The sequence below is a fragment of the Salvelinus sp. IW2-2015 genome, linkage group LG16 (assembly GCF_002910315.2).
Source record: "Salvelinus sp. IW2-2015 linkage group LG16, ASM291031v2, whole genome shotgun sequence".
Taxonomy (NCBI): Eukaryota; Metazoa; Chordata; class Actinopteri; order Salmoniformes; family Salmonidae; genus Salvelinus; species Salvelinus sp. IW2-2015.
This window is the reverse complement of record NC_036856.1, coordinates 25,112,738-25,124,921: the sequence shown is the minus strand read 5'-3', so window position 1 is coordinate 25,124,921 and position 12,184 is coordinate 25,112,738. Positions and strand designations below refer to the sequence as shown.

General features: G+C 43.5%; 1 protein-coding gene across 2 annotated transcripts in view; it reads right to left on the bottom strand.

Moving 5' to 3' along the window:
- Positions 1-508: 508 nt before the first annotated feature.
- LOC111975649 (E3 ubiquitin-protein ligase SH3RF1-like) overlaps positions 509-12,184 on the bottom strand; it is a 74,765-nt gene continuing 63,089 nt past the window's right edge. Inside the window, exons 9-12 of one of the 2 annotated variants that reach the window (XM_024004119.2) lie at positions 5,273-5,550; positions 4,822-5,138; positions 3,893-4,254; positions 509-3,731 (exon numbers count right to left, since the gene is read on the bottom strand). In XM_024004119.2, coding sequence (XP_023859887.1) covers positions 3,563-3,731; positions 3,893-4,254; positions 4,822-5,138; positions 5,273-5,550 — 1,126 coding nt within the window. In that variant the 3' untranslated portion in view covers positions 509-3,562. The remainder of the gene's footprint in view (positions 3,732-3,892; positions 4,255-4,821; positions 5,139-5,272; positions 5,551-12,184) is intronic. The other variant, XM_024004120.2, reaches the window with a different exon arrangement.

Here is a 12,184-nt window from a genome sequence, read left to right as displayed (position 1 = left end):
AGAATGGGAGAAACTCCCCAAAAACAGGTGTGCCAAGCTTGTAGCATCAAACCCAAGAAGACTCGATGCTGTAATCGCTGCCAAAGGTGCTTCAACCTATTACTGAGTAAAGGGTGTAAATACTTATGTAAATGTGATATTTCCATTTATTTGGAATACATTTGTAAAATTCTAAAAACCAATTTTTGCTTTGTCATTATGGGGTATTGAGGATTTAAACTCAATATTAGAATAAGGCAATAATGTAACAAAATGTGGAAAAAGTCAAGGTGTCTGAATACTTTCCGAAGGCACTGTATACACAGGCTCAGACAGACCAACTGGCGCATCACACACACACACACACGATCTTAAGCAGGCCCCGCAGAGTAGGAAGGGACGGATGAGAGGGCAAGAGAGGTGACTTTGCTGTCATGTCTCTCATGTCGGTGGTAATGTTTTCAGACAGCTCTACCCTGGCAGGAAGAGACCATCTAAACACAAGGGCGAAAACAGACTGACAAAACCATGGAAACCATTCGCTTTTATTGTTATAGTCATGTTTACAAAAATGTGCTATTCCCTTTGATACTTAAGAATGTTTTACACATAGTATTGTACCAAATAACAAGTGGATGCTAATTTTTCCATGATCAGACTTACCTATATAAAAATAACTATAACCCAAAAAACTCAAGTAAGTCACCTTGGCATAAGGAGAATCTGTCTAGTTTAATAAAGCAAACTTTAGTGCTACCTTGTGTTCCAACAAGGCATGAGATTACAGCAAAAACATGTTCACAGGAACACCGAAGCTAACTGGTTCGGTTGTTCTTGCCAGTCAGAGAATGTAAAGAACATAAGCATTATTTGATCATTCAACTATAGACATGAAAATAAATATGACTAAAATGACTACGGTATATACTGATGGTGTGGTAAGTGTAAATGTATGGTGTGTGTGTGTGTGTGTATGAAAAAAAAGCTAATCAGTAAGCAAGACCCAGTTCGAGACAAGAGGTGAGGTGGAAAATGCCAAGACAACAGTAAAACATTAGGTTAATTCTACACAAGCAAATTGAGAAGCAAACCAGTCTGAACAGTGTTTCGTACCACTTTATACAGCCTCCACCCACCACTCAAAACATCAACTACAACATATTCAGAAGTTAGTCACACACAGTGGTCCCCATTACTCTGCCTGACAAACACCCAATCAAACAATCACGCTTTGGAAAATTCAGTCACCTACATTCCTCTCAAGTCCAAAATGTAGCACCATCTGGTGTTTAAAATGTCCTCAACCTTTAAATGTGACCCCCAAACCCCTTCAGACTTACTGCTGTTGACACCCAGTTGCTAAGAGCAAACCACTTGTTGGGGTGGATTAGTGCCAAAAGGTCCATTCTGTCATTTAGACAGAAGCCTTAGCTGTTGTTACTGCACCACAGCATCTGATAGGAGAAAGGCTGCAGCAGGAATAAACAGAGGGCGTTAGCCTCTTGGTGTCTGCCTGGTGTGCTCTAGTGAAGGTAGGCAGACGTCCCTCACAGTCCACTAACAATGGAACAGCCACTTACTGTCCACCATTGACTAATATAATCCAATTTAAACTGTTCTCTACTGCCAACAAATATAAGATTGGATCAAATCAAATCCTCATTATGTGGTGCCTGATGATTCTGTCTTTGTTTCTAACAGTGCTGTCAATCTCATTACCATGACTAAAGGCACAGGGAGGAGGACAAGGGGGAGGGAGAGTGAAGAGTGCCATTTCGCCCCCACTGGATTACTTTGAAATGAAAGGAGTTGAAAATAAGTAGGACCCAAGGCTCTGAGGTTTCACATCCTCTAAACCCACTCAAATCACACCTCTTTTTTTGTGCTTTGAGTCAAACAGAAAACAACTAAATCCCATCTAACCAACCACGCACAAATCATATGCAAGTCTACAGAACACTTAGACACATTGAATAGATGCACTGTACAGCTTAATTAGACAAAACCAAGAATCAACAGGGTCCAAGTCATGGATCGGTATTAAAAAACCTCTCGCAACTTCAAGGATAAATATACTAACTTGTATTGGAGGAGTGATAATGATATGTTACATTAGGAAAACAGTTTGTGCTTTATAAGTAAGCAGTGTTTTGTCTTGTAGTGACAAGACACGTTAGGAATGAATGAATCATTGAAATGAGAGTTGAGAACCCATGAAGGTCATACATACATCAGGTCTGTCTTGCTGCATTTCCATGTTGTAGGCGACACAGTCCAGAGCACCTGGTGTTGTATAGATCCACGTGGCTATAAATATCAATATATTATTAAAATGTAGCTGTTAAAGTCGTAGCACGTTTACTGTACTGTATGTGATGTTTGTCGTTCACTTGAGATCTAGAGCGATGTCCGATAAGGTTAGTCTACTATTATGGGAGTGGGGGAGCAGCTACGATGTTCAATAAGTACACACAGAAGAATATACAGTAAGTAACATTTGATTGCAAGATCTATGGAGTGTTTTAGTTTTAACACATCAAAAAAGACAAGAACATAAAATCCCTCTCCCAGTACCTAATAATGTATGTCAACAGCAGACGGCTTTCCTAACGTTAAGGGAACGTTTTGATAACCACACCCGACATCAGAGCATCAACAGCATAATCATTTTACCAAAACATCTCTCTCTCTCTAATAAGCTCAAAGAGAACCCAGTTTGGGGCACCAAGAGTCCAAGGGATAAAGGATGAGGTTGTGCAAATTCCATTGTTGGAGAGAGGTCCAGAGCCTAATTCCAATCAAGTCCACTGCCTCTCATGGATCTCAAATGACTAGGTGTTTGCAATAAATCAGAAACGCAAACTACCCAACCAGAGGGTATGGAGCTACTGCTATATAGCTGATACCTTCCAGTCAATAGAAGACTAGGCTCAAGGGATCAGATTGGAATTGGGCCCACCTCTACCCCTTTTCTTGCTACACTGTATGTGCTGATGACATCACTTATTCTCCTCCCATCTGCTGTATTGTTTGTTTCAGCAGACACAGTGCAGTATTAACATACAGCACCGCAGCCAATAAGAGTCGAGCACAAAGTGATATAGGAAATGTGTCATAAGGCAGGTGTCAATTGAAACCCTAAACACAACGAAAGGCCAAGCACATATTTTCCAGAGAACAAAAAATAAGTTACAATTTGTCATATTTCCATCTATTAACATGTCATATGGTTTCTTACATTTAATAAAGTGAGGAACAGTACAAGGCACACATTTAACGTTTTGAATTGTTAAAGATATAAATAACTGACAAAAAGAAAATCAACATGAGTAGTGTGCTGTCCTCCAGTTATCTCTTCAGCTCTGTTTAAACTATTTCATCATTCTCCTCTCTGCTTTGAGGACCTCTTATAAGGTTGTGTATGGATCCATCTGATGTTACTGTGCCTAGCAACCTGATCTGGTTGACTCACAGTTTGACCCTAAAACAAGGCAACAACCAAGTGGTTCCATTGATGGTCAGTTCATGGTGTGGTCAGGTCACGGTCAGTCCACTGTGGTCCAATGTGAGTCAGAAAGGTCAGTCAGATGATGTCTACGAAGCTGCCAGGGAACAGTCCGGTCCTGCCGTTCCTCTGGAGTGTTCCTTTGAACCAGCCGTCCTCTCTCTTCCTGTGGACAAACACTATGTCTCCCTCCTTCAGTTCCAGCTCTGCCTCACTCTGAGGGGGGTAGGACACCACCACTCTGTACCTGGGGAGGAGAGATGGAGGATCAGAGAGGATACGGTACTGACACATACTCCCCCCCCCCCCCACGAAGCACAGGAGAACAGAAACGCTACACAGATACACATCAGACAGCCCATTTTATTCATTACATGTCACTGTCCTACGATATAATAAATTAAGTACCTCTCGCATATGATTGGCCGAGCATCGTGCTGCTGGGAGATGAGGGAGGAGCATGCCTGGCGAGGGGGCGGGGCGATGGGGGCAGAGCCATCCAGTGGGCTGCTCTTACGTTGTGTTAACTCTGGGGTGGTGGGTAAAGTAGGCTCAGGCTCCATGGGGCAGGGGACTGCACGGCCATGGTTACCCATGCCAACGGTGGTGGAGGAGAACGAGGGGGAGGGGGTGGTGTCAGGGCCCATGGCCCTTTGGAAGACCTCCCCCGTGGCAGCCTGTTCTGCCTCCAGGGTGGGGGAGGAGGGGGGAGAAGGGCGAGACTTCTTCTTGTTAGATGACAACAGCTTCAGAAGACCTTTCTTCTCCCTCTGCAGAATGACAGAACGAAACAGAGAAAGCGAGAGAAAAAAGTAAATTATGTTGCACTTGTCTGACAACGGCRTAGGCTGGATATAGACTGTCTTACAGGAATTCATTGTGTGGACATTAGAATCTGCATAAACAGAAACCATGGTCTTGGTCATTAGGTTGTTGGCTGACTAATCAGGGTTGTAATGTCATCATCTGGCCTGCTGCCAGCTGCCTCTTCTGTGTGTGTTGGCTGGCCTGGACTGACTCCCATCTCTAGTCTCTTAACTCAATTCCCAAGGCTCGCCCGTGAAACAGACTGAGCGTTGTGCGTCAATTTGTTTCTGAAGATAAACTGGAATATCTGTGTTCAACAACATACAGCGGACATGGTATTCTAAATACTCTGCAGTAAACAAGAGCACCAGACACTCCAGGCGATTGTCAACTAATTTTGGAATCCACTGTAGACGTGTGGAACACCAGCCAAATATGCTAGGCATAATAGAAGTACATGCAAACATGAGAAATATGCTAACATTGTTGATAACAATACAGATGGCTAGGGTGCTATCATGAATGCCCACCTTGCCGTCCTTGTCCAGCCGACAGGCAAGGGAGGAATTAGCTGACGTGGAGTTGCCGTTGCCTGGGGCGACGGGCATGGTGAGGTCTGCCACTGGTCGCAGGGCATCACGATCCAGCGAGGCGGCACTGACGTTGGGCGGAGTGAGGGAGGCGGCGGCACAGCCCAATGCCACACCGGCACGGACACAGCCCTGGGCAGGGTTGGAGGAGGAGGGCTGGGACTGGCACACGGCCAGGTGGGGCAGATAGGCTACAGAGGTCTGGGACTGGATGGGTGTCACAGCAGCGGTGGGCCGGTCCTGACTGTGGCAGGCTGCTGGGGCCAGAGGAGAGGCACAGGGTTAGATCATACACACATACCATTTCCCTATATATTCATTATCAAATACACTATCCCACCCTCAGGCTACATAGAATGCACACCTCCATTCCCCTAGTAGGTGACCCTACCTGTCCTGACAGCATTGCGTGCCTGGTTAACAGTCATCTGGGAGGTCATGTGCATGAGAACCTTGGCCTGTCCGGTCGCCACGTGAGCAGCCGTCACCATGGCAGCAGGTAAAGGGCTGGAGGGGGCAGGGCCGGGACAGATGGGCAGGGGCTTGTTGAAGTCAGGCCCTGGAACGATCGCCCCCAGAGAAGTGGAGGGGCTGACGATGGTGACCCCTCGCCCAGCCTGGGTGCACAGAGTCAGGGGCACCTTGGGCTGGGTGCTGCCTGATGCCGTCCTAATGGGACCAACAAGAGGAGAGGGGTAAGGGCTGGGAGCCTTAAGGTAGCTGCATATACAGAGATAATCAGTGTGTGTGCATACACCACCGTTCAAAAGTTTGGGGTCACTTAGAAATGTCCTTGTTTTTGAAAGAAGAGCACATTTTATGTCCATTAAAATAACATCAAATTGATCAGGAATACAGTGTAGACATTGTTAATGTTGTAAATGACTATTGTAGCTGGAAATGGCCGATTTTTTATGGAATATCTACATAGGCGTACAGAGGCCCATTATCAGCAACCATCACTCCTGTGTTCCAACGGCACGTTGTGTTAGCCTTTTAAAATAAACTTTTAGCCTTTTAAAATAAACTTGGATTAGCTAACTGATCATTAGAAAACTATTTTGCAATTATGTTAGCACAGCTGAAAACTGTTGTTCTGATTAAAGAAGCAATACATTTTTTTTTGTTGCTTTTCTTAAAAAAACAAGGACATTTCTAAGTGCCCCCAAACTTTTGAATGGTAGTGTATACACACACACACACACACACACACACACACACACACACACACACACACACACACGTGTCGGTCAAAAGTTTGGACACCTACTCATTCAAGGGTTTCTCTTTATTTTCACTATTTTCTACATTGTAGAATAATAGTGAAGACATCAAAACTGTGAAATAACACATATGGAATCATGTAGTAACCAGAAAAGTGTTAAACAAATCAAAATACATTTTATATTTGAGATTCTTCAAAGTAGCCACTCTTTGCCTTGATGACAGCTTTGCACACTCTTGGCATTCTATCAACCAGCTTGAGGTAGTCACCTGGAATGCATTTCAATTAACAGGTGTGCCTTGGTAAAAGTTCCTTTGTGGAATTTCTTTCCTTAACGCATTTGAGCCAATCAGTTGTGTTTGTAGGGGTGGAATACAGAAGATAAATCTATTCGGTAACATACCAAATTAATCTCTCCAGAAATAAGTCTCACACTGCTGCCGCCTGTTACAGACCCCCCTCAGCTCCCAGCTGTGCCCTGGACACCATATGTGAATTGATTGCCCCCCATCGATCTTCAGAGTTCGTTCTGTTAGGTTACCTGAACTGGGATATGCTTAACACCCCAGCAGTCCTACAATCTAAGCTAGATGCCCTCAATCTCACACAAAATATCAAGGAAACCACCAGGTACAACCCTAAATCCATAAACATGGGCACCCTCATAGATATTATCCTGACCAACTTGCCCTCCAAATACACCTCTGCTGTTTTCAATCAGGATCTCAGCGATCACTGCCTACATCCGCTATGGGTCCGCGGTCAAACGACCACCCCTCATCACTGTCAAACGCTCCCTAAAACACTTCTGCGAGAAGGCCTTTCTAATCAACCTGGCCCGGGGTATCCTGGAAGGATATTGACCTCATCCCGTCAGTCTAGGATGCCTGGTCGTTCTTTAAAAGTAATTTCCTCACCATCTTAAATAAGCATGCCCCTTTCAAAAAATGTAGAACTAAGAACAGATATAGCCCTTGGTTTACTCCAGACCTGACTGCCCTTGACCAGCACAAAAACATCCAACTCCAAAAAGTTTTGGGACACGGTAAAGTCCATGGAGAACAAGAGCACCTCCTCCCAACTGCACTGAGGCTAGGTAACACGGTCACCACCGATAAATCCATGATAATCGAARATTTCAATAAGCATTTCTCTACGGCTGGCCATGCTTTCCTCCTGGCTACCCCAAACCCGGCCAACAGCTCCGCACCCCCCGCAGCTACTTGCACAAGCCTCCCCAGCTTCTCCAGAACATGGCAGATGTTCTGAAAGAGCTGCAAAACCTGGACCTGTACAAATCAGCTGGGTTAGACAATCTGGACCCTCTCTTTCTAAAGTTATCCGCCGCCATTGTTGCAACCCCTATTACCAGTCTGTTCAACCTCTCTTTCGTATCGTCCGAGATCCCTAAAGATTGGAAAGCTGCCGCGGTCATCCCCCTCTTCAAAGGGGGTGACACTCTAGACCCAAACTGTTATAGACCTATATCCATCCTGCCCTGCCTTTCTAAAGTCTTCGAAAGCCAAGTTAATAAACAGAACACTGACCATTTCGAATCCCACCGTACCTTCTTCGCTGTGCAATCCGGTTTCCGAGCTGGTCATGGGTGCACCTCAGCCACGCTCAAGGTACTAAACAATATCATAACCGCCATCAATAAAAGACAGTACTGTGCAGCCGTCTTCATCGACCTGGCCAAGGCTTTCGACTCTGTCAATCACCGTATTCTTATTGGCAGACTCAATAGCCTTGGTTTCTCAAATGACTGCCTCACCTGGTTCACAAACTACCTCGCAGACAAGGTTCATTGTGTCAAATCGGAGGGCCTTTTGTCTGGACCTCTGGCAGTCTCTATGGGGGTACCACAGGGTTCAATTCTCGGGCTGACTCTTTTCTCTGAATATATCAACGATGTCGCTCTTGCTGCGGGTGATTCCCTGATCCACCTACGCAGACGACACCATTCGGTATACATCTGGCCCATCTTTGGACACTTAACTGACCTCCAAACGAGCTTCATTGCCATACAACACTCCTTCCGTGGCCTCCAACTGCTCTTAAACGCTAGTAAAACCAAATGCATGCTTTTCAACCGTTTGCTGCCCGCAACCGCCCGCCCGACTAGCATCACTACTCTGGACAGTTCTGACCTAGAATACGTGGACAACTACAAATACATAGGTGTCTGGCTAGACTGCAAACTCTCCTTCCAGACTCATATCAAACATCTCCAATATAAAATAAAATCTAGAATCGACTTTCTATTTCGCAACAAAGCCTCCTTCACTCACGCCGCCAAACTTACCCTAGTAAAACTGACTTTTCTACCGATCCTCGACTTCGGCGATGTCATCTACAAAATAGCTTCCAATACTCTACTCAGCAAATTGGATGAAGACTATCACAGTGCCATCCATTTTGTTACCAAAGCGCCTTATACCACCCACCACTGCGACCTGTATGCTCTAGTTGGCTGGCCCTCACTACATACTCATCGCCAGACCCACTGGCTCCAGGTCATCTATAAGTCTATGCTAGGTAAAGCTTTTTTTCTATTGTGTTATTGACTGTACGCTTGTTTATTCCATGAGTAACTCTGTGTTGTTGTTTCTGTCGCACTGCTTTGCTTTATCTTGGCCAGGTCGCAGTTGTAAATGAGAACTTGTTCTCAACTAGCTTACCTGGTTAAATAAAGGTGGGGGGAAAAAATCAGTATGGCAAGAACAGCTCAAATAAGCAAAGACAAACGACAGTAGATCATTACTAAGACATGAAGGTCAGTCAATACCTTGAAAGTTTCTTCAAGTGCAGTCGCAAAAACCATCAAGCGCTATGATGAAACTGGCTCATGAGGACCGCCACAGGAAAGGAAGACCCAGAGTTACTCTGCAGCAGAGCTACATTCATTAGAGTTAACTGCACCTCAGATTACAGCCCAAATAAATGCTTCACAGAGTTCAATTAACAGACATCTCAACATCAACTGTTCAGAGTAGACTGTGTGTGTCAGGCCTTCATGGTCGAATTGCTGCAAAGAAACCACTACTAAAGGATACCAATGAGAAGACACTTGCTTGGGCCAAGAAACATGAGATTTTTGGTAGGTGAATGGATGATCTCCGCATGTGTGGTTCCCACCGTGAAGCATGGAGGAGGTTGTGTGATGGTGCTTTGCTGGTGACACTGTCCGATTTATTTTTAATTCAAGGCAAACTTAACCAGCATGGCTACCACAGCATTCCGCAGCGATACACCGTCCCATCTGGTTTGCGCTTAGTGGGACTAACATTTGTTTTTCAACAGGACAATGACCCAAAACACACCTCCAGGCTGTGTAAGGGCTGTTTGACCAAGAATGAGAGTGATGGAGTGCTGCATCAGATGACCTGGCCTCCACAATGGCCTTTTATATTTTTATTTATTTATACATATATTTGTTTGCCTTCACCTCCCTTATCTCACCTCACTTGCTCACATTGTATATAGACTGTATTTATTTTTTTTCACTGTATTATTGACTATATGTTTGTTTTACTCCATGTGTAACTATGTGTTGTTGTATGTGTCGAACTGCTTTGCTTTATCTTGGCCAGGTCGCAATTGTAAATGAGAACGTGTTCTCAATTTGCCTACTGGTTAAATAAAGGTTAAATAAAATAAAATAAACAATCACCAACCTCAACCCAATTGAGATGGTTTGGGATGAGTTGGACCACAGAGTGAAAGAAAGCAGCCAACATTGCGCAGCATATGTGGGAATGTTGAGGTCCTGCACTTGCATGGTTACACATGGTCTACGGTTGTCAGGCCGTTTGGAAGTGTTTCCAAATTCTCTAAAACATTGGATGCGGTTATAGTAGAGAAAATAACATTAAATTCTCCGGCAACAGCTCTGGTGGACATTCCTCCAGTCAGCAGTCCAATTGCACCTCCCTCAAAACTTGAGACATCTGTGGCATTTTGTTGTGTAACAAAACTGCACATTTGTGGCCTTTTATTGTCCCAGCAAAAGGTGCACCTGTGTAATGATAATGCTATTTAATCAGCTTCTTGATATGCCACACCTGTCAGGTGAATGGATTATCCTGGCAAAGGAGGACAAATGCTCACCAACAGGGATGTAAACAAATTTGTGCACAATTTGAGAGAAGTAAGATTTGTGCGTATGCAACATTTCTGGGATCTTTTAGACCAACAGTTTCAATGTTGCGTTTAATATTTTTGTTCAGTACTTATATATTACATTTTTTGGGGGGGGGGGGGGGGGGAGGGGGGTAGATCGCTTTAATATTGCAGATAATCCCTTGCATCATTTGCAATATATTTTTGTAAATAGAAATTTTAAAAAATTCCTTCATTATTTTCCTTAACCCTACCACCCCTCCCCTAATTGAAGTAAACTACTGACAACACTTAAATGCTAACCAGACCACGAGCGCAAGTTGATTTTGTCCACCCACACCAGACGCGATCAGGACACACAGGTTGAAATATCAAACAAACTCTGAATCAATTATATTAACTTAGAGACAGGTCGAAAAGCATTAAACATTTATGGCAATTAAGCTAGCTAGCTTGCTGTTGCTAGCGTAATTTGTCCTGGGATATAAACATTGGGTTATTATTTTACCTGAAATGCACAAGGTCCTCTACTCCGACAATTAATCCACAGATAAAACGGTCAACCGAGTTTGTTTCTAGTAATCTCTCCTCCTTTCTTCAGGCTTCTTCTTCTTCGTACATTATATGGCGGTTGGCAACCAACTTTAAGGTGCATTACCACAACCGACTGGAATGTTAAACTCAGTTCATCTTTCAACCACCCACGTGGGCATATGCTCCTAAAAACCAATGAGGAGACGGGAGAGGCAGGACTTGCAGCTCGTCGAGCGTCACAATTAGAACCAAGTTCTATTTTAGGGCATTACAACACTGACGCGAGAAAGCAGTGTGGGTGCAATGATTGAATAAAGTATGTGTAAATTTAATTTGCAACACGTCCGGTATGGTCAGCCTGTTAGGCTTCTACTTCCAGCTTATACATACTAAACTCAGCAAAAATAGAAATGTCCTCTCACTATCAACTGCATTTATTTTCAGCAAACTTAACATGTGTAAAGATTTGTAAGAACATAGGTTTCAACAGACAAACTGAACAAGTTCCACAGACATGTGACTAACAGAAATTGAATAATGTGTCCCTGAACAAAGGGGGGGTAAAGATCAAAAAGTAAGTCAGTATCTGGTGTGGCCACCAGCTGCATTAACTTCTCTAGGGTAGGGGGCAGCATTCGGAATTTTGGATGAAATGCATGCCCAAATTAAAATGCCTGCATCTCGGGCCCAGAATATATGATACGCATATAACTGGTAGATTTGGATAGAAAACACTCTAAAGTTTCCAAAACTGTTAAAATAGTGTCTGTGAGTATAACAGAACTGATTTGGCAGGCAAAAACATGAGAAATCCATTCAGGAAGTTTTTTTTTWGTTTTTTTTTTCTATTCAATGCCAATACAGTATCCATTGACTTAGGACTCAAAATGCAGTTTCTATGCCTTCCACTAGATGTCAACAGTCCTCAGAAAATGTTTCAGGCTTGTATTCTGAAAAATGAAGAAGTAAGAGCAGTCTGAATGAGTGGACCCTGCCGTGTCACAGAGCTTTTTCCTGCGCAAGACCGAGAGAGTGCGTTTCTTGTTTACATTTTATATTGACGACGTTATTGTCCGGTTGAAATATTATTGATTATTTAGGCTAAAAACAACCTGAGGTTTGAATATAAACATAATTTGACATGTTTCTATGAACTTTACGGATACAATTTGTATTTTTTTGTCTTTCCGTTTTTACTTTGTTTCAGCCTGTGGATTACTGAAGAAAACGCGCAAACAAAACAGAGGTTTTTGGGTATAAAGAGACTTTATCGAACAAAAATAACATTTATTGAGTAAATGAATGTCTGTTGAATGCAACCATATGTAGATCATCAAAGGTAAGGGATTAATTTTATCTCTTTCTAAATTGTGTAACTGTTCTACCTGGCTGGTTACTGTTTGTAATGATTTGTCTAGTGGG